Genomic DNA, 24,720 nt, shown 5'->3' with positions numbered 1-24,720 from the left:
AATTCTATTCTATTCTAATGTCCTTTCCTTCAAGGGTGAGCTTCCTCAGGACCAGATTGTCGTGACACTCTCTGTCAGGAGTCGGCATGGAAACTACGCAGCTGACGGAATAAACCTGGACTTTGCCTCTCAGGACCGCTACCACCAGTCTTCTTTTATTGAACCAGACAGGATGGCACACCTACAACTCAACTGATCATCAAACCTCTGGATGGCTGGTCCCATCACAGACCATAGTAGCCTGGTCCAAGATCTGCTTGTGCTGTCTTAACAACTCGTGACAATGACCATAGAAGTTGGCAAAACAGCACTTGACAGATCTGGGACGAGGCTAAAGTAGTGTCTCATTCTAGGCCTTATAGACAGATTATAAGCAGTCAGACCAAAAGCTGAAAACCTACTCTACTGACATCAAGGGAGTTTTTCCTAGCCACCATGCTTCTACATCTGCATTGCTTGCTGTTTGGGGTTTCAGGCTGGGTTTCTGTATAGCTCTTTGTAAAAAGTGTTTTATAAATAAATATGATTGATCTGGATTTTTACAGGTCTCTGTGACTGAGTGAGGCAATCCATGGAATGTTTTCTTCCAATCTGTTTGACCTCATTAGAATGTCTTTCTTCATCTGCTTGTATGTAGCTGGGTGGTTGGGGATGTCCCCATTGCAAGCAACTGTAACAATTTGCAACTTTGTTCACTTGCAACAATGTAACATTTGTCGGCATATCAAGTCGACTTTTCATCTGAGAGGTCTGCACTCCACACTTGTGGACATGCATGTAAAGTTTACTATAGTATCTTACACTGAAGAAATCACTGCAAAATACCAGATTCAGAGATTCTTGATATTCTGAAGTCTAGTTGAGCGTAACAATAGCCCACATCCCGCGGAACCTCAGTCTACTAGGGCGGAATTGGGTGGAAACCACTATCGCTGATGTGTGTGGGAGGAGCTTGGCGCCTATGATGTGATAACAGACTTCTGTTTCCAGCACCACTGCACCGCTTTACGGTCTGAAAACGTATTAAAAGTCATCGGATGAACTGATGTTTACGGTCTCCGAAGGTATTTAAAATTATACATTTTTGAAGAATATAGTTTCTGATGGTGGCTGTGGGCACTTCGCTGCTACTTGTTTGGAATATACGCCTACCCGCCGCCGTTTTCGGGTCGTTTTGATTATGGAAACGTGTTATTTGAGTCACGTAGTCCTAGCCCGTCTTTCTCTGGTGGTCCTCTTGGTCGTTCTGAGACCCCTCAATGCGTGGACTTACACCTCCAGCAGCAACGATATGGATAGGGCACTGGTAACGGGGGTATACTTTTCTCCCCGGGTTACTAACTCTGAAGAAATAACTGCCATAACTGCCTTACCAAAATACTTGTTTACTACTCCGGCAACTTCTACGGACTTTAGGGAGGTATCATCACCATCATCTGGAACAGAACTCCACCACAGAGTCAGGCATTCCGATGAGAGTGAGACACGGGCGTTGAGTGAAGACAAATTAGGTAAGGTGCAGTATGGTACAGACATATGGAAGAGTGCACCCTTGGGCTTCGAAAATGGGACAAGAGTTCTACACACTGTCCCATCCCGTTATGTGGCAAGGGTCGCGCGCAGTGACAATATTTAAACCTCAGTCATGATTTGATCATTGTATGTAGAAGCTATAACGGATGGTTTATTACAAGTTTATATGGTTCTTGGGTCCACTTGGACTAATTTAAAATAACGGCATTTAGGCTGATAACCCCCAGAACAAAATAAGAAAAAAACATGGATACATTTAAAATATGGATACAATGATTGCGTAATTTGCTGACAGTCAGAAACCAACATTTAACTTACTAAATGAGTAGGTTATATAAGGCCCTATCTGTGGGCTATCAGAATTGTACTTGGAATTCCCCACCTGAACCTGGTGGTTTTTCCACACTGACACAAGCTTCTAACCATGTTTTTCCCCTCCTGTTTGATGGTTTTGGTGGGTTATTTTCTTGTAATCTAGTGCAGGCATCCCCTCAAAGAAAATCAACTGGTCTTGGACCCTGTCATTCACCTGTATGCCTATGGACATTTGATGTAGCCTCATCTAAGCCATAGTAAGGTCTTCTGATAATAGTATAGTTCATCATAGTGATCATTTGAGCCATTAAACTAAAATATCATAGGCAGCTGATAGCCTAAAGTAGATTAGAATTATACACCTTGTATTGAACAACTTCCAAGGTTTACCTTTCAAACCAATCAATGTATTTGTTGACTCATGTTTCAGGACTCTGCTAGAAATGTTGTCTACCTCCATAAATTCTAGGTATTGCCAGTGACTACATGTGGAGAAAGTGTTAACTCTTTCTGGGAATAATTGCCCAGAGTTCATTAGTTATTAAAGCTTCCTTGTAAGCGTACTACGGCCACTGCCAAGACGTCTGAACCTTTATGGCACAGGGGGCAGTGTGCTTGCCTATTAACTGCAGGGTTGCTGGTTCAAGTCCAGTTCTCGTTGTCCCTTCTCAATCACTACATCGGTGGCAACAGCTGGGATAACCACAATATCTCTCAGGCCTTTACTGGAAGAATGCCTCAGTCTGCATTGGGGTTTGTGAGAGAGGTACATTTTCTGCTTTTCCAGAAGGTGAAGAGTGTCATCTCTCTGTATAGAAGTGTAACAGAGTGCATTCTCTTCTGTGGCGAACAGGGCGCAAACCACCAATCATCTGCACAACAACATGCACTAGGCCTACAGAACTCAAAGCCAACCGTCTTAGCCAGCAGAGCAAGAGCCACTCCGTGAGTGACAGTTGGCTTTAGATCAGGGAAGGTGTGATGTCACAGATGTACTCCAGCCAACATGCTATGGGCAACTATCACATCCACTGTCAAGAGGTCTGAGTCGGGACCTTTATGGCTTGCCCTGCTTGCCCTGAGACCCTGGTCAAAAGTAGTGCACTATATAGCGACTACTTTTGACCAGGCCCTGGTCAAAAGTAATGCACCATATAGGGAATGGGACCAGGGAATAGGACCAGAGCCCGGTCAAAAGTTATGATGCATTTCCATACAGGATTTACCCCAGTGTTTTACCCAAAAGGCTCAGACTTTTCTGTTTCCATCTACAGGGGCCGGCACCTCTGTCTCACTGGGCCATGGCTCCAGCGGACCTGCTTTCACCTGGGGCCAAAGCAGGCCACTGATACTTTTCAGCCAGCATTTACATAACAATGACTAACTGTTAATTTTAACACCTTCTCACAAAGCATTTGTTTTGATTATGCAGAGGTTGTTGATTCTGCATGCATCAGTTCAGCTGGCTCCTCGACAAAACTCGGCTAGCCGAAACGAACGAGTGTGTTCGCATACTCCCTTAAAATACCTTCACTTGAAAAATTTGAAAAAAGCGGCAATAATACTGTTTGTCCCTTTTGAGACGTCGTAGCCAGTATACACTTCCTCAAAATAGTCAGAATTAATCTAAGATAACTCAAGAAATCTGTCATGAATTTTTGCCGAGATTTTAATCTCGCAATGTTTGATGCAGTATTACGCAATGAAAAAATGTGCCTGAAAACGAGTCATATCTCATTGAATGACAACAAAGACTTTATTGAAGAATCCCTACTGTTGACCAATTACCCATGAAGGGACATATACTTCGGCTCCGAACTTCGGCTTGCCTCCAGAAAAAAATGTGTCTGCACGAACAGCCGAAAAAACCCTCACCGAAGTCCAAAACTGTCACGTCCTGGCCAGTATAAGGTTAATTGTTTTGTAGTTTGGTCAGGACGTGGCAGAGGGTATTTGTTTTATGTGGTTCAGGGTGGTGTGTTTTTGTAAAAAGGGTGTTTGATTAGTAATTCCGGGTGTTGGTTTATGTTTAGGTATTTCTATGTAGAGTCTAGTGAGTGTATGTCTATGTTTGGTTAATTGGGGTTGGGACTCTCAGTTGAAGGCAGGTGTTGTCTATCTGCCTTTGATTGAGAGTCCCATATAGTAGGGTGTGTTTGTGTTTGGTATTTGTGGGTGATTGTTCTGTGTTGAGCCTATGCTAGCCAGACTGTTTGTAGTTGTTCGTTCGTTCTTTTTTTGTTTTGTTATTTTGTACGTTCATTTTTTGAAGTTAATAAATTCTCAAGATGAGCATACACGTACCTGCTGCGTTTTGGTCCTCCTTCACCGACGACAACCGTGACAGAATCACCCACCACTCAAGGACCAAGCAGCAGAGGAAGGAGCAGACGGTTTTCGAGTTGGACTGGCGGGAGAAGTGGACTTGGGAGGAAGTTCTGGACGGGGCCGGACCTTGGCACCAGGCTGGGGAGTATCGCCGCCCGCAGGGGGAAATTGAGGCAGCCAAGGCGGAGAGGCGGAGGTACGAGGCCATGGACGCGCTGAGGGAGAAGCACGAGAGGCACCCCCAAGAAAATGTTTTGGGGGGGCACACGGGTAGTTTGGCTAGGCGAAGGAAGAGCCGGAAGCCAGCTACCCGTGGTTATATGGAGGAGCGTATGGGGTGGAGAGCGCTATGTTTCGCTGAGAAGCGCACTATCTCACCCATACGCACGCACAGTCCGGTGCGAGTTATTCCAGCCCCTCGCAGGTGCCGTGCTAGAGCGGGCATCCAGCCTGGTAGGAGGATGCCTGCGCAGCGCATCTGGTCGCCGGTACGCCTCCGAGGACCAGGCTACCCAACTCCCGCTCTACGTACGGCTACCATCAGGCCCCTGCACAGCCCAGTCTGCCCTGTACGAGCACCCCGCTCGTACAGGGCTACTAGTTCCATCCAGCCAAGGCGGGTTGTGCAGGAGGTAAGATCTAGACCGGCTGTGCGCCTCCATAGCCCTGGGTTTCCAGCTCCTGTCTCTCGTGCGGACCCGGAAGTGCGTCAACCCAGTCCGACTCGTCCTGTTCCTGCTCCCCGCACTAGCATTCAAGTGCGTAAACCCAGCACCGCCAGTCAACAGTCGTCAGAGCTGCCCGCCAGTCAACAGTCGTCGGAGCTGCCTGCCAGTCAACAGTCGTCGGAGCTGCACGCCAGTCAACAGTCGTCGGAGCTGCCCGCCAGTCAACAGTCGTCGGAGCTGCCCGCCAGTCAACAGTCGTCGGAGCTGCCCGCCAGTCAACAGTCGCCGGAGTGGCCAGACTGCGCTGAACTGCCGGAGTGGCCAGGCTGGGCTGTACTGCCGGAGTGGCCAGACTGCGCTGAACTGCCGGAGTGGCCAGACTGTGCTGAACTGCCGGAGTGGCCAGACTGCGCTGAACTGCCGGAGTGGCCAGACTGCGCTGAACTGCCGGAGTGGCCAGACTGCCCTGATCTGCCGGAGTGGCCAGACTGCCCTGAACTGCCGGAGTGGCCAGACTGCCCTGATCTGCCGGAGTGGCCAGACTGCCCTGATCTGCCGGAGTGGCCAGACTGCCCTGATCTGCCGGAGTGGCCAGACTGCCCTGATCTGCCGGAGTGGCCAGACTGCCCTGATCTGCCGGAGTGGCCAGACTGCCCTGAACTGCCGGAGTGGCCAGACTGCCCTGAACTGCCGGAGTGGCCAGACTGCCCAGACTGTCCCGAGTTGCCAGACTGCCCAGACTGTCCCGAGTTGCCAGACTGCCCAGACTGTCCCGAGTTGCCAGACTGCCCAGACTGTCCCGAGTTGCCAGACTGCCCAGACTGTCCCGAGTTGCCAGACTGCCCAGACTGTCCCGAGTTGCCAGACTGCCCAGACTGTCCCGAGTTGCCAGACTAACCAGACTGTCCCGAGCTGCCAGACTGCCCAGACGGTCCCGAGCTGCCAGACTGCCCAGACTGTCCCGAGCTGCCAGACTGCCCAGACTGTCCCGAGCTGCCAGACTGCCCAGACTGTCCCGAGCTGCCAGACTGCCCAGACTGTCCCGAGCTGCCAGACTGCCCAGACTGTCCCGAGCTGCCAGACTGCCCAGACAGCCTGGAACGGCCTGAGCCGGAGCCACCTCCAGAAATAGGTGGGTTGGGGAGGGGGGGTGTAGCACAGTGCCGTCGTTGACGGCAGCCACCCTCCCTTCCCTCCCTTTAGAAAAGGGGAATTTTTCTTTTGGTGTTGCTTGGGGTTATTTTTTGTTAAGGTGCTTCCGGGGTAGCACCTTTAAGGGGGGGGTACTGTCACGTCCTGGCCAGTATAAGGTTAATTGTTTTGTAGTTTGGTCAGGACGTGGCAGAGGGTATTTGTTTTATGTGGTTCAGGGTGGTGTGTTTTTGTAAAAAGGGTGTTTGATTAGTAATTCCGGGTGTTGGTTTATGTTTAGGTATTTCTATGTAGAGTCTAGTGAGTGTATGTCTATGTTTGGTTAATTGGGGTTGGGACTCTCAGTTGAAGGCAGGTGTTGTCTATCTGCCTTTGATTGAGAGTCCCATATAGTAGGGTGTGTTTGTGTTTGGTATTTGTGGGTGATTGTTCTGTGTTGAGCCTATGCTAGCCAGACTGTTTGTAGTTGTTCGTTCGTTCTTTTTTTGTTTTGTTATTTTGTACGTTCATTTTTTGAAGTTAATAAATTCTCAAGATGAGCATACACGTACCTGCTGCGTTTTGGTCCTCCTTCACCGACGACAACCGTGACAAAAACGAACAAAAATGTCACAAAATGTCATCATAATATATGCACAAATTTTTCCGAACTGTTTCGGCTGGGAAGCATGTGGACGCCTTTACTGTCAGCCCTAGCTATGGAAACACAATTACACTAGAGTTTGTATTAACATAAAACACTGGCAACACACTGGTGTAGCGGTAAGTCTCCATGGAAATGTGGTATAAATGCACTATAAAGAGAATAGGGTGCCATTTGGGACAGAAGCCATTTCATCATCATCATGAACTGGGAGCCACAGAAGTTCCAAAAAAATAACTAAACACACAAAAGCTAACTTCTTGGTCCTGCCAGCACCAATAGTGCTCCATTCCAGTCTGCTTTTGATTACAGTGTACTGAATGCAGGGCTAAGACAGCCAGTTAGGCCAATGGACTCCATCCAGAGAGCTTTAGTTTAGAGGCAAATGGCCTAATTCTCTAAGAGTGCGTCACAAATGTAAGCATATTCCCTATATATTGCACTACTTTTGACCAGGGCCCATACAGTGCCTTCAGAAAGTATTCACACCCCTTGACCTTTTCCACATTGTGTTGTGTTACAGCCTGAATTTGAAATTGATTAAATTTAGAAATTTGTGTCACTGGCCTAGACACAATACCCCATAATGTAAAAGTGAAATTATGTTTTTAGAAATGTCTACAAATTAATTAAAAATTAAAAGCTGAAATGTCTTGAGTCAATAAATACTAACCCTAACCTTAACCCTAACCCTTTGTTATGGTAAGCCTAAATAATTTCAGGAGTAGAAACTTGCTTAACAAGTCACATAATAAGTTGCATGAACACACTCGGTGTGCAATAATAGTATTTAACATGATTTTTGAATTAATACCTCATCTCTGTACCCCACACCTACAATTATCTGTAAGGTCCCTCAGCCGAGCAGTGAATTTCAAATGCAAATTCAACCACATAGACCAAGTAGGTTTTCCAGATCCTCGGAAAGCAGGGCACCTATTGGTAGATGGGTAAACATTTAAAAAGCAGACATCTAATATCCCTTTGAGCATGGTGAAGTTATTCATTACACTTTGGGTGGTGTATCAGTACACCCAGTCACAACAAAAATACAGGCGTCCTTCCTAACTCAGTTGCCAGAGATGAAGGAAACCGCTCAGGGATTTCACCATGAGGCCAAAGATGACTTTAAAACAGTTACAGAGTTTAATGGATGTGATAGGAGAAATCTGAGGATGGATCAACAACATTGTAGTTACTCCACAAAACTAAAGTCATTGACAGAGTGAAAAGAATGAATCCTCTACAGAAGAAAAATATTCCAAAACATGCATCCTGTTTGCAACAAGGCACTAAAGTAATACCGCAACATAAATGTTTCAAAGCAATTCACTTTTTGTCCTGAATACAAAGTCTTATGTTTGGGGCAAGTCCAATACAACACATTAATGAGTACTACTCTCCATATTTTCAAGCATAGTGGTGGCTTCATGATGTTATGGGTATGCTTGTAATCATTAGGGCCTGGGGAGTTTTTCAGGATAAAAAATAAACTGAAAGGCAAAATCGTAGATTTCCACCAGACACTAGGAGATTAATGCACCTTTCAGCAGGACAATAACCTAAAACACAAGGCCAAATCTACACTGGAGTTGCTTACCAAGAAGACAGTGAATGTTCCTGAGTGGCCAAGTTATAGTTTTGACTTAAATCTGCTTGAAAATCTATGGCAAGACTTGAAAATGTTTGTCTAGCAATGATCAACAACCAATTTGACAGAGCTTGAAGAATTGTTAAAATAATATTATTTAACCTTTATTTAATGGGCAAATATTATACAATCCAGGTGTGCAAAGGTCTTAGAGACTTACCCAGAAAGACTCACAGCTGCCGAAGGTGATTCTAACATGTATTGACTCAGGGGTGTGAATTGTTTATTTCTAAAAACATGTTTTAATTTTGTCATTATGGGGTATTGTGTGTAGATGTGTGATAAAATATATTTAATGAGTTTTGAATTCAGGCTGTATGTAACACAACAAAATGTGGAATAAGTCCAGGGCTATGAATACTTTCTGATGGCACTGTACGTCTCTGGTCAAAAGTAGTGCACTATATAGGGAATACGGTGCCATTTGGGATGCATCCTAGGTCTCTCGCTCTGTGGAATGACTGTACCGTTGCTGTACTCTTCTTCCCGCTATCTGCATACTGTCTGACAGTCTGACTGTTTGAGTGTGTCATTGCTATGTGTTACATTCAGGATGTTATCTAGCACAGACAGCGCTCTTCCTTGGCAGTGGCAGTAGGTTATTGTTCCAAAGCTCCCCAGCAGCAGTGTTGAGTTAGTGGAGAAGTGCCAGGCTGACAGACAGGCAGACAAACAGGCAGGCTGCCACAGAGTAGAGGGGTGGCGATTTCAGGCTCCAGACCATCTATAAACCCAGCTTTAGGCCTAGGTGGAGTTTGTAGGCCCTAGTAGTAGTGGTGATACGGACAGGAACACACCACACCCGGGGTGTCTGTTTTGTTCTCATACCATGAAATAGCCTACATGTGTCATCTGCACGTGTTGGCCAAGAACTGCCCTATCTTAGTAGTAGGAGGCCTAGAACTGCCATATTTTAGCAATAGGAGGCCTAGAACTGCCATATCTTAGTAGTAGGAGGCCTAGAACTGCCATATTTTAGCAATAGGAGGCCTAGAACTGCCATGTCTTAGTAGTAGGAGGCCTAGAACTGCCATATTTTAGCAATAGGAGGCCTAGAACTGCCATATCTTAGTAGTAGGAGGCCTAGTCATGTATCTTTACAAACAGAAACTTAAAGCAATGAACATACCAATTCATTGTTAGATTTAAATGAGATTTGTATACTTTTTAGCCAGTCGTTCTGAAAGTAGCGCCCACAAGGCAAAAGGTCCCCAAAAACTGCATACTATGTCACAAATGTGTATATATGTGACCGACCGGCTTGATTCGGTCTTATATAGCGAAATTTGAAATTGTGTTTTTTACATTGGATAAAAGTAGAGACTCAGAGCTAGAAAATGGCATAGCATACACTACAGTTGAGGAACAATGGGAAAGTAGTTCTGCTTTGAAAGTTGATAAACTTGTAACCTCACTTTTTAGAAAATGGCCCTTGAATGTTTTTGTAAACCTACTGGAGAGCTCTTCTTCGTCTACACCCATTCAGCATCGTTTTAAACCTCTTAAGCCTTAGCCCCGCCCATCGCTTTAAGGATTCACGATGTGAGGCCATGTACTAAACAACCAAAGATTTCAAGACTAAAGACTGGTTTATACTACAAGTGTATTAATTAATTCAATCTGGAGTCTCAAACTGCTAGAGGGCTGTCCACATAGGGGTAAATGTAGGCAAGATGGCTGCGCAAAGCTTCCAAAAAACGGTCACTTTCAAACTAGGGATTTCGTGGCTAATTGAGGTAAGACAGTAATTCTGCTCATAGATTATGCATGTATGAACTACACATTGACACATCCATCACAAAGCGGGAGGTTTAAAAAATACTAGTGGAGCATGTCTTTAACTGACTGTTTTCAAAATGCCCCAAAAAACTGTGAGCCAGAGAGCAAACTCTGCTTCAATATGAACCCAACCAACGTCTGCAGTGTGACAGTATTATAACATCTATGGCTTCTGCTATGTCAGCTTAAGGAAGGAAATGGCAAAGTCCCAAAGGCCAGAGTCACCTCCATATTTAGGGCCCAGGCTTTTGTTAGGGTAGACAGGCCTGGCTGCCAATTCTTCTCCACCCAAAATCAGAACAGCCGCAGGCAGCAACTCCTGACATCTTCCCTTTTAGTGTTTGAAGCAAGATACAACCTCTCTGGGGCCATCTGGTGGTCCAGACATTTAAGGTTTTGTTTTGGGTGTCTTTCTTCCCAACTTTTTATGTAGGCCTATGTTTCACATAGCTTTCCTTGAATACAGAAAACATATACCTGTCATCCTTTTTTAATTGTATTTATATATTTATTCTTCAAAGCCACTGAACAAAACACACGTCTCTCCTCGGGCTCAACCAGTTGGACATCAGAAGGAACCCTTGGTTTGTCGACAGAGCAGAGGAGCTCTACCATTGTAGTGTCTACAGAGGCTACCACACAGTGGGAGGACAAGACCAGACTAACAACAGACCACCTACCAGAGGCCTACTCTGGGCTCCCAGCACAACTCAGGGCTTTGACTGAAACAAAACGCTCAGTAGATCTTAAGTCTGTGTCTGTTACTGAAGCCAGACCGCCTCAGGAGAGCCCTGATGTTGGCAGCAGTCTCAGAGGGGACCAGTCCACAAACCGAGGTACTGTGGATCTCAGAGAGGACCAATCCACAACCCAAGGCACCGTGGGTCTCAGCAAATACCAGTCCACAAACCAAGGCATTGAGGGCCTCAGAGAGGACCAGTCCACAAACCGAGGTACTGTGGGTCTCAGAGAGGACCAGTCCACAAACCGTAGCACCTTGGGTCTCAGCGAGGACCAGTCCAATATCCGAGGCACCATGGGTCTCAGCGAGGACCAGTCCACAAACCAAGGCACTGAGGGCCTCAGAGAGAACCAGTCCACAAACCGAGGTACTGTGGGTTTCAGAGGGGACCAGTCCACAAACCGGGGAACCTTGGGTCTCAGTGAGGACCAGTCCAATATCCGAGGCACCATGGGTCTCAGTGAGGACCAGTCCACAAACCAAGGCACTGAGGGCCTCAGAGAGGACCAGTCCACAAACCAAGGTACTGTGGGTCTCAGAGAGGACCAGTCCACAAACCGAGGCACCGTGGGTCTCAGTGAGGACCAGCCCACAACCCGAGGCACCATGGGTCTCAGAGAGGACCAGTCCACAAACCGAGGTACTGTGGATCTCAGAGAGGACCAATCCACAACCCAAGGCACCGTGGGTCTCAGCGAGGACCAGTCCATAAACCAAGGCACTGTGGGCCTCAGAGAGGACCAGTCCACAAACCGAGGCACCATGGGTCTCAGTGAGGACCAGTCCACAATCCGAGGCACCATGGGTCTCAGAGAGGACCAGTCCACAAACCGAGGTACTGTGGGACTCAGAGAGGACCAGTCCACAAACCGAGGCACCATGGGTCTCAGTGAGGACCAGTCCACAATCCGAGGCACCATGGGTCTCAGAGAGGACCAGTCCACAAACCGAGGTACTGTGGGTCTCAGAGAGGACCAGTCCACAAACCAAGGCACCATGGGTCTCGGCCAAGGACAGTCAACAGCTACTCTCAGGAAGGACCAGTGGACCGACCTAGGGACCATGGCTCTCCCCATCCCTGTCCACACCGACCGCACCTACATCTCCTCCACTATGAGTCGAGCGGGAGAGAGGACCTTACTGTCTGTGAGCTCCAACAGCACCTCCATGTACCCTGAGGACTCCACCTGGGGCCTCCCAACCGGCCGCACCGGTGCCGGGGCTGGGGATGTCACCGACAGGATACCCTCCACCGGACCTGACCATGGGCATGACGCTACGTCTGGGTTTGACTCTCACCCCCACCCCCACTCCAACACCAACTCTTCACAAGGTAAACAACCTTCTGAAATTCCCTCTTTGTGTATATGTATGTACAGTATGTGTATGTCTACCGGGGAGAATGGGATATGCAAAATACAAATTTCCATTTCTCATGTTGTAAATGGACAAAAAGTAATCTTCTTCTCCCTCTTCCTCTTCTTCTGCTTATTCTAAACAGAGTGGCCTGGTGGTTTTTCCTCCAGAGGGACCAACCCGCTGACTGGACCCCCCAATGTGACCCAACAGCAGGACCTCACCTCTCTGGTTTCGGAGGGAACCCCCTACTCCACTCCCCCTCTCAGCGTGGCTGATAACCACAGCAGACGGGACACAGACACAACAGACTCCAGTCAGCCCTCCAGAGGCAGGACGTCCCAGACAGAAGATGGGGTCCCTGATTCTTCACAGCCCCCCATCATGTTTTCAGAAGGACCCAGCCATCCCAGCACCAACACCTCTCAGGGAGGAGATAGAGATACTCCCTCCATCATGGTCACCGGGTCTGGGACTTCCACGGAGTCCTCCACAGGTCCCCTCAGCACCCAGGGGGGCCAGGGTGAGACAGAAGGAGTCACATCGCTCCATACAGAGGACACCCCTACCATCGTAGGTCTGGCTCTAACTACTGCTCACCCGACGCTACGAGAAAGTGCCACCGCCCTGGACGACTCCCTGTCCCGGTTCATCTCAAGCCAGCCTCCTTTTGTCCCCAAGACAGAGCAGCCATCGCCGGCGGTGACCACAGAGGTCCTGATGTCCACCACATCCGCTACCATTACGATGACGTCACAGGTCACTGAGGAGGAGACCTACAGATTTACTACGGCAACCAGCACCACACTGACACCCCCTCTGGCTACGACAAGGATGGTTCAGCTTAGCACCACCACCTCTGTCGAAGCCCAGACTCAACCCACCACCATCCCTACCACCATTACCACTGAGACCACTCTGGGTCTCCAGACCTCGGCTTCAACCCCCCAGCGCCCAGCTACCCTTCAGACCCAGACCCAGGAGCCCTCAACAGGGGTGAGCCTCACCGACGTCACCAGCTCCACCGATGTAACCACCTTGCACCTGGAGACCAGCACGGCCACACCGGGGAACACCACGCCCCACAGCGGCCAGGCCATCCCCACCACCACTACTACAGCCTCCTCTTCCTACAGCCACAGCACCACCACCAGGAGCACAGTGGAACTGCACACTACAGGGAAACATGCTGACAGGGGGACCACTGAGGTAGAAGTGACTACAGCTCCAATGGACATCAGATCTACACCCCAGACACCAGGTTTGTCAACAGTCTATCTTTAAAAGCTTTTATTCTGCTAAAGTTAGTTTTTCCCTGAATTTAGCTGGGAACGTGGAATTAAGATGTGTGTATTCCCAAATCCTAATGACTGTTGTTTGGAACAATGAAGAAGATCTATGAACTGCATTGATATGAGATGCAGTACATCAGTCTGAATCCATCTCTCTTCTTTAGGTAGTGCCTGTGAGCCCAACCCCTGTCTGAACGGAGGTGGGTGTGGAGGGACCTATGGAGCGAGGGAATTCACCTGTTACTGTCTGTCAGCATGGACAGGACCTACCTGCAATGAGGGTGAGTTCAACCTACCATTCCCAGCCTTCTAGGCAGAGTTCACCTGTCCAGTGTTTGTGTTCTTTTGCCCATCTTAATCTTTTCTTTTTATTGGCCAGTCTGAGATATGGCGTTTTTTTTGCAACTCTGCCTAGAAGGCCAGCATCCCGGAGTCCCCTCTTCACTGTTGACGTTGAGACTGGTGTTTTGCGGGTACTGTTTCATGAAGCTGCCAGTTGAGGACTTGTGAGGCGTCTGTTTCTCAAATTAGACACTCTAATGTACTTGTCCTCTTGCTCAGTTGTGCACCGGGGCCTCCACCTCCTCTTTCTATTCCGGTTAGAGCCAGTTTGCGCTGTTCTGTGAAGGGAGTAGTACACAGCGTGGTACGTCATCTTCAGTTTCTTGGCAATTTCTCGCATGGAATAGCCTTCATTTCTCAGAATAAGAATAGACTGACGAGTTTCAGAAGAAAGGTCTTTGTTTCTGGCTATTTTGAGAATGTAATCGAACCAACAAATGCTGATGCTCCAGATACTAAACTAGTCTAAAGATGGACAGTTTTATTGCTTCTTTAATCAGAACAACAGTTTTCAGCTGTGCTAACATAATTGAAAAAGGGTTTTCTAATGATCAATTTGCCTTTTAAAATGATAAACTTGGATTAGCTAACACAATGTGCCATTGGAACACAGGAGTGATGGTTGCTGATAATGGGCCTCTGTATGCCTATGTAGATATTCCATAAAAAATCTGCCGTTTCCAGCTACAATAGTAATTTACAACATTAACAATGTCTACATTGTATTTCTGATTAATTTGATGTTATTTTCATCGACAAAAATGTGCTTTTCTTTCAAAAACAAGGACATTTCTAATTGACCCCAAACTTTTGAACAGTAGTGTATATATATATATATATATATATATATATATATATATATATATATATATATATTTTTTTTTTTTAAATTTTATTTATTTATTTAACTGGGCAAGTCAGTTAAGACCAGATTATTATTTACAATGACGGCCTACCAGAAGGCAAAAGGCCTCCTGCGGGGACGGGGGCTGGGGTTAAAAATATAAAATACAATTTAAATATAGGCCAAAACACACATCACGACAAGAGAGACACCACAACACTACACAAAGAGAGACCTAAGACAACAACATAGCATTTAGATTTGAACTTTGAACTTTCTTCAAACTACAAATCTACCATTCCAGTGTTTTTCTTGCTATACGTTATTTACTTTGCCACCATGGCATTTTTTTGCCTTTACCTCCCTTATCTCACATCATTTGCTCACATTGTATATAGTCTTATTTTTTCTACTGTATTATTGACTGTATGTTGTTTACTCCATGTGTAACTCTGTGTTGTTGTATGTTGTCGAACTGCTTTGCTTTATCTTGGCCAGGTCGCAATTGTAAATGAGAACTTGTTCTCAACTTGCCTACCTGGTTAAATAAAGGTGAAATAAAAAATAAAAAAATAAAAAAATGGCAGCAACACATGAAAACACAGCATGGTAGCAACACAACATGACAACAGCATGGTAGCAACACAACATGGCAGCAGCAGAACATGGTAGCAGCACAAAATATGGTACAAACATTATTGGGCACAGACAACAGCACAAAGGGCAAGAAGGTAGAGACAACAATACATCACGCAAAGCAGCCACAACTGTCATTAAGAGTGTCCATGATTGAGTCTAGGCGACCCTAGCAACCTGGCCGAGTAACAGAACAACCTGTTTTACAACCCATAGGGAGATGGATGCCTATTGCAGCAGCTATAGAGCCCAAGGCTCTTGGCCCAGGACCAGAGAGAGTTTTAGTGAGGGTTTAATGATTCAAGTTTTGTGCCGTTTTGTGTACCTGATATCTGTCCTCTGTCAGCTGTCCTCTGTCCCTGTCCTCTGTCTATGTATCTGTGTTGCTTTGTTTGTCCAGATGTGAAAATGTCTTTATATTGCTGATTGTATTCACTATAGTCATCTTGTCCTCTATGTTCACACTGCCCTCTCTGTCCTCTGTCTCTGCTGTGTCCAGATGTGGATGAGTGTGAGAGTGGCCCCAGCCCCTCGGGCCCGTGTCCCAGTGACTCTATGTGTGTTAACACCAGGGGCTCCTTCAGCTGCGAGTGTCCTCTGGGCCTTGACATTGAGAACGGACGAGACTGCACGCGAGGTACGGCTTAACAAACAGTACATACAGCCTTTGTTTACAGTCTCATATGACGATAAAAATATAAACAATATTTAGCTCTTTATTTTTGGGGTGATGTTAAAGTAAGACAGTTGCACTACTAATCATACAACTTAACATACATGCTTTATTTACAAGTCTCATATCACATGACAATATAAACAATACGTAGGGCCTTGTTTAGGTTATCTTAGATCAAATCAACTCAAATTTAATTGGCCACATACACATATTTAGCAGATGTTATTGTGGGTGTAGCGAAATGCATGTGCTCCTAGCTCCAACAGTGCAGTAGTATCTAACAATTCATAACAATACACACACATGTAAAAGAATGGAATTAAGAAATATATAAATATTAGATTGAGCAATGTCGGAGTGGCATTGACTAAAATACAGTTGAATAGAATACAGTATATACATATGAGATGAATAAAGCCGTATGTAAACATTATTTCAACATTATTAAGCAGCTTCGAAGGTGCAGGGTTTGCGTAACCGGGTGGAAACCGGCTAGTGATGGCTATTTAACAGTCTGATGGCCTTGAGATAGAAGCTGTTTTTCAGTCTGTCGGTCCCAGCTTTGATGCGCCTGTACAGACCTGGCCTTCTGGATGATAGCGAGGTGAACAGGCCGTGGCTCGTATGGTTGATCAGGTTATGTTATAGGTTATGTCAGCGATCATCAACTAGATTCTAGATTTTTTTTGTAACAAGATGATTGGGGGGCGGAACATAATTACAAATAATTTGTAGACTGCAAATTGACTGCAAGAAGCCCAAACAGATATCATATTTTACTAAAACATCATTTCCAACCTTGCTTACATTTGTATACGATCATGTTTCTCTCTATTATGCGTGGGAATACTTTGGAACAGATTTCTTACATTAAAATCACTTGGAGTTGATTTCCTGTCCAACAATGAAAATGATAAATAATATTTTTTTTGCTCTGGAATCTTGGAGGGGCTAAATAAACCACCCGCAGGCCAAATTCGATGCAGGGGTTGCCAGTTGGGGGACCCTGGGTTATGTTATTAGGTAATGATAAGATAAGACACTACTAATCTGATTGATGTATTCATTGTCAATAAAGGGTTAGCTATATTTCATTAGTTTAAAGAAATGACTGTAAACTTTAGAGACAGTCTTGAACCTTAGTTAACCACAGTGTCTGTTTACCTCTACAGCAAAAACTTTCTTAGGGACGTTCAGTGTCAACAACTCTTACTATGACCCACTGCTCTCCAGGAGCGCCACACTGCATGAGATCCAGAGAGAGATCAACCAGCTGGTAAGGACAGGGACAGGCTGGGAAGTAGAGTTGCAGAAGGAGGGAATATTCCCTGTATACATCCCTGAATATTCCCTGTATACATCCCAGAATATTCCCTGTATACATCCCAGAATATTCCCTGTATACATCCCAGAATATTCCCTGCATACATCCCAGAATATTCCCTGTATACATCCCTGAATATTCCTTGTATACATCCCTGAATATTCCCTGAATACATCCCAGAATATTCCATGAATACATCCCAGAATATTCCCTGTATACATCCCAGAATATTCCCTGTATACATCCCAGAATATTCCCTGTATACAACCCTGAATATTCCCTGTAACCAGTAATTTTGGAATCTCTCAAGAATGTTGGTATGTTTGGTAGATTACCGGGAGTTTTGCAACCCTAGTGTGGCGAGAGGAATGACTATCACTGACATTGTTCATTGTATATTTGTTGTAGTGATGCAGCAAACCTGTTCAATCAATGTGATAGATGTATTAGGAATGCAAGGAAGATATAGTGAATGTGTTATAAATAATTAAACGTGATGATGCCCGACTAATAATATTTAGCCCTCTTTTTTCACTCTTTTTTTTCACAGCTTAATGCCTCACTATCAATTCTGCGTGGTTACCGGCGCTCTACATTGAGTAAAAAGTGAGTTTCTTCTTCCCCCATAAATTTGTCTTTGCACAACATGCATGACAACATTGCATGTAAAGTGTAATAAAAAACCAAGCAATGCCAAGACACTCTTGATACATTTAAAAGGACTTTATTGTAATGGATGTTCAATAGAACAACAACTTCACAACTCTTGACGCTTTTCGGGTTTTAAATCATGTTTGCTGTGATGTGTGTTCCAGAGGGGAAGACGGAGTTCATATCTCTGCTGTCAACATGTTCTCCCTCTCTGCTGACGTGACCAGCTCTGAGGTCTACGACAGCATACAGATGTCTCTGAACAACTGTAACAGCACTGCTGGACACTGCAGAGTGGTGGTCACTCACCAGCTCTCCTATCAAAGTACAGCACTCTCTACATCCCTCCGTCTTGTGCTCTAATTAATTTTTTTGTCATTTAGCTTTTATCCAGAGCGACTTACAGAAGCAATTGGAGTTAAGTGCCTTGCTCAAGGGCACATCAGGATATTTTTTATCTAGTCGACTCGGGGATTTGAACCAGCGACCTTTCGGTTAATTACCCAGCACTCTTAACCACTAGGCTACCTGCTGCCCCTCTCATCTTTCTCCATTCATCATCCTCAGTCCTCTTCCCTCGTCTTCATGACCAATCCTCTCCTCTTTACTCTAACCCTAACTCTAACCCTGAAAGACTATAACAACACCGCTGGTCACAGCAGAGTGGTGGTCAATCACCAGCTCTCATATCACGGTAACAGCACTCTCTACCTCCATCTTCCTCTCTCAACTTCCTCCATCCTCCGTCTTCCCCTCTTTCACCCTCAGCTTCATGACCCATCCTCACCTCTTTCCCCTAACCCCAGTCTTAAAGGATTAGTTCATCCTAATTTCAAAATTACAGAATTGTTTTGTTACTTTGTAAGCAACCTGTGGGGACAAAGGCAGAATTCAATCCATGCATTGGGTTTGTGTATGCCGTCGATGCCACCATCTGCTAACTTTAGCATTTTCTAGCCCAAAAAACGATGTAAATCAATGTATGACATTAGCATGTTTTACATTTCATACCTGACCCTGCTACAACCATCCTAATCTACCCCTCTCCTATCTCTGCCCCCCAGTTGAGAGTCTGTGTCTGGCCCAGAACACCCAGTGTCACCTAGAGCGTTCCTTCTGTGCCGACTCCAATGGGACAGCCTACTGCCAGTGTCAACCAGGGTACTTCAAACTCAACCCTGAGGACCAGTCCTGCCTAGGTGAGGCCTGAAACGAGAACAAGGTGGAGGGTAGTCCTCCATTTTGCATAGCTGAGGCCTAAAATGGGGATAAGTTGGAGGGTAGTCCTCCATCTTGCCTAGGTGAGGCCTGAAACGAGGATAAGGTGGAGGGTAGTCCTCCATTTTGCCTAGGTGTGACCTGGAAGGTGGATAAGTTGGAGGGTAGTCCTCCATCTTGCCTAGATGAGGCCTGAAACGAGGATAAGTTGGAGGGTAGTCCTCCATCTTGCCTAGGTGAGGCCTGAAACGAGGATAAGGTGGAGGGTAGTCCTCCATCTTGCCTAGGTGTGACCTGAATCAGGGATAAGGTGGAGGGTAGTCCTCCATCTTGCCTAGGTGTGACCTGGAAGGGTGGAGCAAGCAGACGTTAAAGTATACCATAGCAAAACGTTTTGCAATGCAAAACAAAAAACACGTAGTCCCTGCAGGGTTTCAGTGCGTTTTCTTCCTTTTGGTGCCTCGTGAATATGACCCAGCCTTGGTCAAACATATCTTATGTCAAATTCACTTTATTTATTTTTATTTTTATTTTATATGAAAAGAAAATGTATTATAAAACAAAAATGTTGTTGCTTTGAAATGATTGTAAAATTACATCTTTCAGAATGCGGTGATGGTCTGAAACGGGTCAATGGAACCTGTGTCAAGTAAGCAACAACAACTCTAATCATCTACTTAATCCACTGGACCATTCCATTAATACATGTTATTAATGTTTTTTGGTCTTATATTTGGTTGTTTATATCTTTCAGGTGCACATTTGGATTTGGAGGATTCAACTGTGGAAATTGTAAGTAGGAGACTATAATGACTTAAATGATCATTTAAAAAGTATGAGAAAAAGATATAATGGAGAATCAAGACAACATTTTAATCACTTAACTCCTTAGTTGTTGTCATGGTTATTCTTTCTGCACTCACAATCACAACGTAGACCTCCAGTTTAATCATAACATTTTGTCTTTCTTCTAGTCTACAAGCTGATAGCTGTGGTGGTATCTCCAGTAGGAGGTGCCCTACTCCTTGTTCTCATCATCGCTCTCATTGTCACCTGCTGCAAGTAAGATTCCATTATACTATTGCTGTAGTTACAACCATGTAATAACACAGTAGTAAGAAGACTACCCCTAAATCCTTATTCTTAGTCCATGTTGTGCCATATTAGAAAAACTTAATTGACTACACAATTTGTAATAACTGTTATAAGTGTTTATAAAATAATTCAGTGAACGTATAATATTTTGTGTGTCTCTTTACAGGAAAGACAAGAATGACATCAACAAGATCATTTTCAAAAGTGGCGATTTTCAGATGTCGCCGTACGCAGAGTTCCCGAAGAGTAACCGTGTTTCTATGGAGTGGGGGAGAGAGGCCATCGAGATGCAGGAGAACGGTAGCACCAAGAACCTGCTACAAATGACAGACATCTACTACTCTGTATGTATAGACACTACTACTCTGTACATATAGAACCTACTACTCTGTACATATAGATTCTACTACTCTGTACATATAGAATCTACTACTCTGTACATATAGAATCTACTACTCTGTACGTATAGAAAATACTACTCTGTACATATACAAACTACTACACTGTACGTATAGAAACTACTACTCTGTACATATACAAACTACTACACTGTACGTATAGAAACTACTACTCTGTACATATACAAACTATTACTCTGTACATATAGAAACTACTACTCTGTACATATACAAACTACTACTCTGTACATATACAAACTACTACTTTGTGCATATACAAACTACTATTCTGGTACATATACAAACTACTACTCTGTACATATACAAACTACTACTCTTTACATACAGTATACGTCTATGTACTCTATGTATAAACATCTATTCTCTATAAGCACAGACATCTAGCGATACATAAAGAAACACAACACAATGTTAGCAAGACATAAACATAGCATTTCTCTAGAAGACAATAGACAAACCAATTAGACAGAAGGGCCACTACGTTTGTTATTTTTGGTCCACCATAGCAGGTAAGGAGTAGCATACACCGCTCTCTTTCTCTCTCTCACCCCCCCCCCCCCCCCCCCGTTGATACTGACCACCCCATCCCTGTGTTGCAGCCTGCGTTACGTAACTCTGACCTAGAGCGTAACGGCCTCTACCCGTTCTCTGGCCTGCCAAGCTCCCGTCACTCCTGTATCTATCCCGCCCAATGGAACCCTTCGTTCATTAACGATGACTCACGACGTCGGGACTACTTCTGACACCCAGCTACCCCACCTCTGGCCCTGCCTAGCTAGCCAACTCTGCCTCTGGCCCTGCCTAGCTAGCCAACTCTGCCTCTGGCCCTGCCTAGCTAGCCAACTCTGCCTCTGGCCCTGCCTAGCTAGCCAACTCTGCCTCTGGCCCTGCCTAGCCAGCCAACTCCACCTCTGGCCCTGCCTAGCCAGCCAACTCCGCCTCTGGCCCTGCCTAGCCTGCCAACTCCACCTCTGGCCCTGCCTAGCCAGCCAACTCCGCCTCTGGCCCTGCCTAGCCAGCTAACTCCGCCTCCGCATCTGGCCCTGCCTAGCCAGCCAACCCCACCTCTGGCCCTGCCAAGCCAGCCAACCCCGCCTCTGGCCCTGCCTTGCCAACCAACCCCACCTCTGGCCCTGCCTAGCCAGCCAACTCTGCCTTTGGCCCTGCCTAGCCAGCCAACTCCGTCTGGCCCTGCCTCACCAGCCAACTCCACCTCTGGCCCTGCCTAGCCAGCCAACTCCACCTCTGGCCCTGCCTAGCCAGCCAACTCCACCTCTGGCCCTGCCTAGCCAGCCAACTCCGCCTCTGGCCCTGCCTAGCCAGCCAACTCCACCTCTGGCCCTGCCTAGCCAGCCAACTCCGCCTCTGGCCCTGCCTAGCCAGCCAAGTCCACCTCTGGCCCTGCCTAGCCAGCCAACTCCACCACTGCCATAAGCCTAATTTACACACCTTCTTCTTCACTTCAACGTCCACACAAGGTCCGCATCTGCGCACCTCCTTGGCAAAGTGTCCTGCGGATGCAGAGATTTGTCCGAACGGACAGGAGTGGACATTCGATTTTGCATAATTTCGTTTGAGTGGACCAAGTGGACAGCTCAGAAGTGGAAGGTGTAAATTAGGCTTTAGCCTGGTCCCAGATCTGTTTGTGCTCTTGCGTACTCCATTGCTGTCCTTGTCAAGCCAAACATGGCAATGAGTGATAAGGAGTTGTCATGGTAGCATAAACACACGGGCGCGCAGGCTACCGCTGCCTGGTCTCCAGCCAACCACATCCATGATTAAGTGCACCAAAAACACTTCACACTGATTTGATCAGTGCAAATTTGATCATATGATTTGATCGTATGTCAAAAGCAATAATAAAAGCAATCCATAAATTATAAAAGTTACAGTGTATACCATGTATTCATAATGTGTGGATGCATGTCTGTTTGTTCTGCAAAGTGTGTGTGTGTGTGTGTGTGTGTGTGTGTGTGTGTGTGTGTGTGTGTGTGTGTGTGTGTGTGTGTGTGTGTGTGTGTGTGTGTGTGTGTGTGTGTGTGTGTGTGTGTGTATAAGTGTGTGTGTACTGAAAAAGCAGGTTGAAAAGAGAATGCTGCAAAAACTTGTTTTGTGTGTGTCAAGTATTGTTACATTGTGTAAAGATATTTAACGGCATGTCAGATGGAAAATCAATGTACTGTATTTATCAGATGAAGAATAGATGCACCAAAGTGGTTTCCTATGACACATTGAATGATGGTCAAGCTGCCGTCTGTCGATCGGAACAGTACAACAGTTTTTGTAATTTATTGAATGTATTTCAACAGTTAAAAATGTATGAAGACATTTTCAACATGTTGCATTGTCAGAGGGACTCATACCCCACCCTGTTCTGTAGGGACAAACATCTGAAGTTTGGAACACATAAGGCTGTGTGTGCGTGTGTGTGAGTGGACGCGTGTGTGTGAGTGGACGCGTGTATGGATGTGTGGATGTGTTTAACTATACTTGTGGGGACCCACATTTGACTAACTGGGGACATTTTGTTGGTCCCCACAAGGTCAAATGCTATTTCAAGGGGGTTTAGGGTTAAGGTTAGAATTAGGTTTAGGGTTAGGATTAGGAGCTAAGTGTTAGGTTTAATGATTTTCAGGTTAGGGTTAAGATTAGGGTACGGGTTAGGGTTAGGGAGAATAGGATTTTGAATGGGACTGAATTGTGTGTCCCCACATGGTTTGTTGTACAAGACTGTGTGTATGTGTGTGAATCTTGGATTAATTCAGTTCAATAATCATGCTAAGTGTCAACTCTCATTTATGGTTTGCATAGAGATGTACTATATTTGTAGATAGAGTACCCTTTTATATCTTTGTTGTCTTCCTTCTAATATGAATGGTCTATTACCTCTGGCGTTTTAGTCAGATATGCATATTTAAGAAATAAAAGAACATTCTGTACAATTGCCTGTCTGTTGACTCTTTAAATGTGATCGTTGGGGGAAGTTATGCTTGCATGATCACACTCAAGCTCAGGGCCCATATTTATAAAGCATCTGAGAGTAGGAGTGCTGATCTAGGATCAGTTCTGCCTTTTAGATTATAATGAATACAATTATATGGTCAGGGGGGACCTGACCCTAGATAAGCAATCCTATTCTGAGTCAGTTTATGAATACAGACTTCATGTGTTGTTCATATCATAGTGATATGGGCTATGTCCCAATTTGATTTGATTTGGTATAAGAAATATGGTGTACAAATTCCCGCTAGCCCATGCCTCTACCAATACACTGCACAGTCAGATGAGGGTCATCACAGGGATCCTGCAGGAAATTCTCTACTTCCTTTGTGCTCTGTGGAACTTCATTGATTTCTTCTGCTACCAATTATCTTCTATAGCCTTGACTATTATTATAGCCTGTCCATAATTATTGGCACTCTTGATAAAAATGAGCAAAAAAGGCTGTATAAAATATATAATGCAAATACTGAGCTATATTATATGCTCAACAAAATTGGGAAATTATTGTATTTTATGCTAATACAATTGTTCAGAGAAAGAGATTTTGTTGATGAAGTAATAAAACAAATCTAAAAAAAGATAAGAGGTCTAAACTCTAGCACCCTCCCCTTGCAAGGATAAGGACACAGCCTTTTCTCAAATGTTTTATGAGATTGGGAGGGATCTTAGACCATTCCTCCATCTGATATTATGGACTGTCCTCTTCAATTCACACCACAATGGGGTTGAAGTCAGGAGACTGAGATGACCATTGAAAAATGTTGATTTTGTGGTCAATGAACCATTTCTTTGTGGATTTTGATTAGTGCTAGGTATTATTGTCCTGCTAGAAGACACACTTTGGACCAAGTGTCAGCCTCCTGACAGAGGAAACCAGGTTTTTGGCTAACATGTCCTGGCACTTCGTAAAGTTCATGATGCTGTTGTCCTTAACAAGGGCCTCAGGACCAGTGCAAGTAAAATAGCCCCATAACATCAAAGATCCACGACCATATTTTCCCATAGGCATGAAGTACTTTTCTGCATATGCTTCCGTTTTTCGACACCAAACTG

At 45.3% G+C, this 24,720-nt stretch overlaps 1 protein-coding gene across 3 annotated transcripts; it reads left to right on the top strand.

The window, feature by feature from the left end:
• Window positions 1-943: 943 nt before the first annotated feature.
• On the top strand, window positions 944-23,606 carry LOC115155643 (protein HEG). Of its 3 annotated transcripts, none has more exons than XM_029702481.1 (15): window positions 945-1,511; window positions 10,591-10,886; window positions 11,433-12,144; window positions 12,313-13,428; window positions 13,624-13,740; window positions 15,781-15,918; window positions 17,130-17,233; window positions 17,832-17,887; window positions 18,097-18,257; window positions 18,997-19,131; window positions 19,757-19,799; window positions 19,905-19,942; window positions 20,125-20,212; window positions 20,412-20,589; window positions 21,264-23,606. In XM_029702481.1, exons 1-15 carry the CDS (start codon window positions 1,181-1,183, stop codon window positions 21,405-21,407), a joined length of 3,657 nt encoding a protein of 1,218 aa, XP_029558341.1. In that variant the 5' UTR covers window positions 945-1,180; the 3' UTR covers window positions 21,408-23,606. The 3 variants fall into 3 exon arrangements, with proteins under 3 accessions (XP_029558338.1, XP_029558341.1, XP_029558340.1); XM_029702480.1 differs by having other exon boundaries at window positions 10,591-11,022; window positions 11,335-12,144; XM_029702478.1 differs by having other exon boundaries at window positions 944-1,511; window positions 10,591-12,144.
• Window positions 23,607-24,720: the final 1,114 nt, after the last annotated feature.

Source organism: Salmo trutta, chromosome 20, assembly GCF_901001165.1.
Source record: "Salmo trutta chromosome 20, fSalTru1.1, whole genome shotgun sequence".
Taxonomy (NCBI): Eukaryota; Metazoa; Chordata; class Actinopteri; order Salmoniformes; family Salmonidae; genus Salmo; species Salmo trutta.
This window is presented reverse-complemented; position numbering and strand designations above follow the sequence as displayed.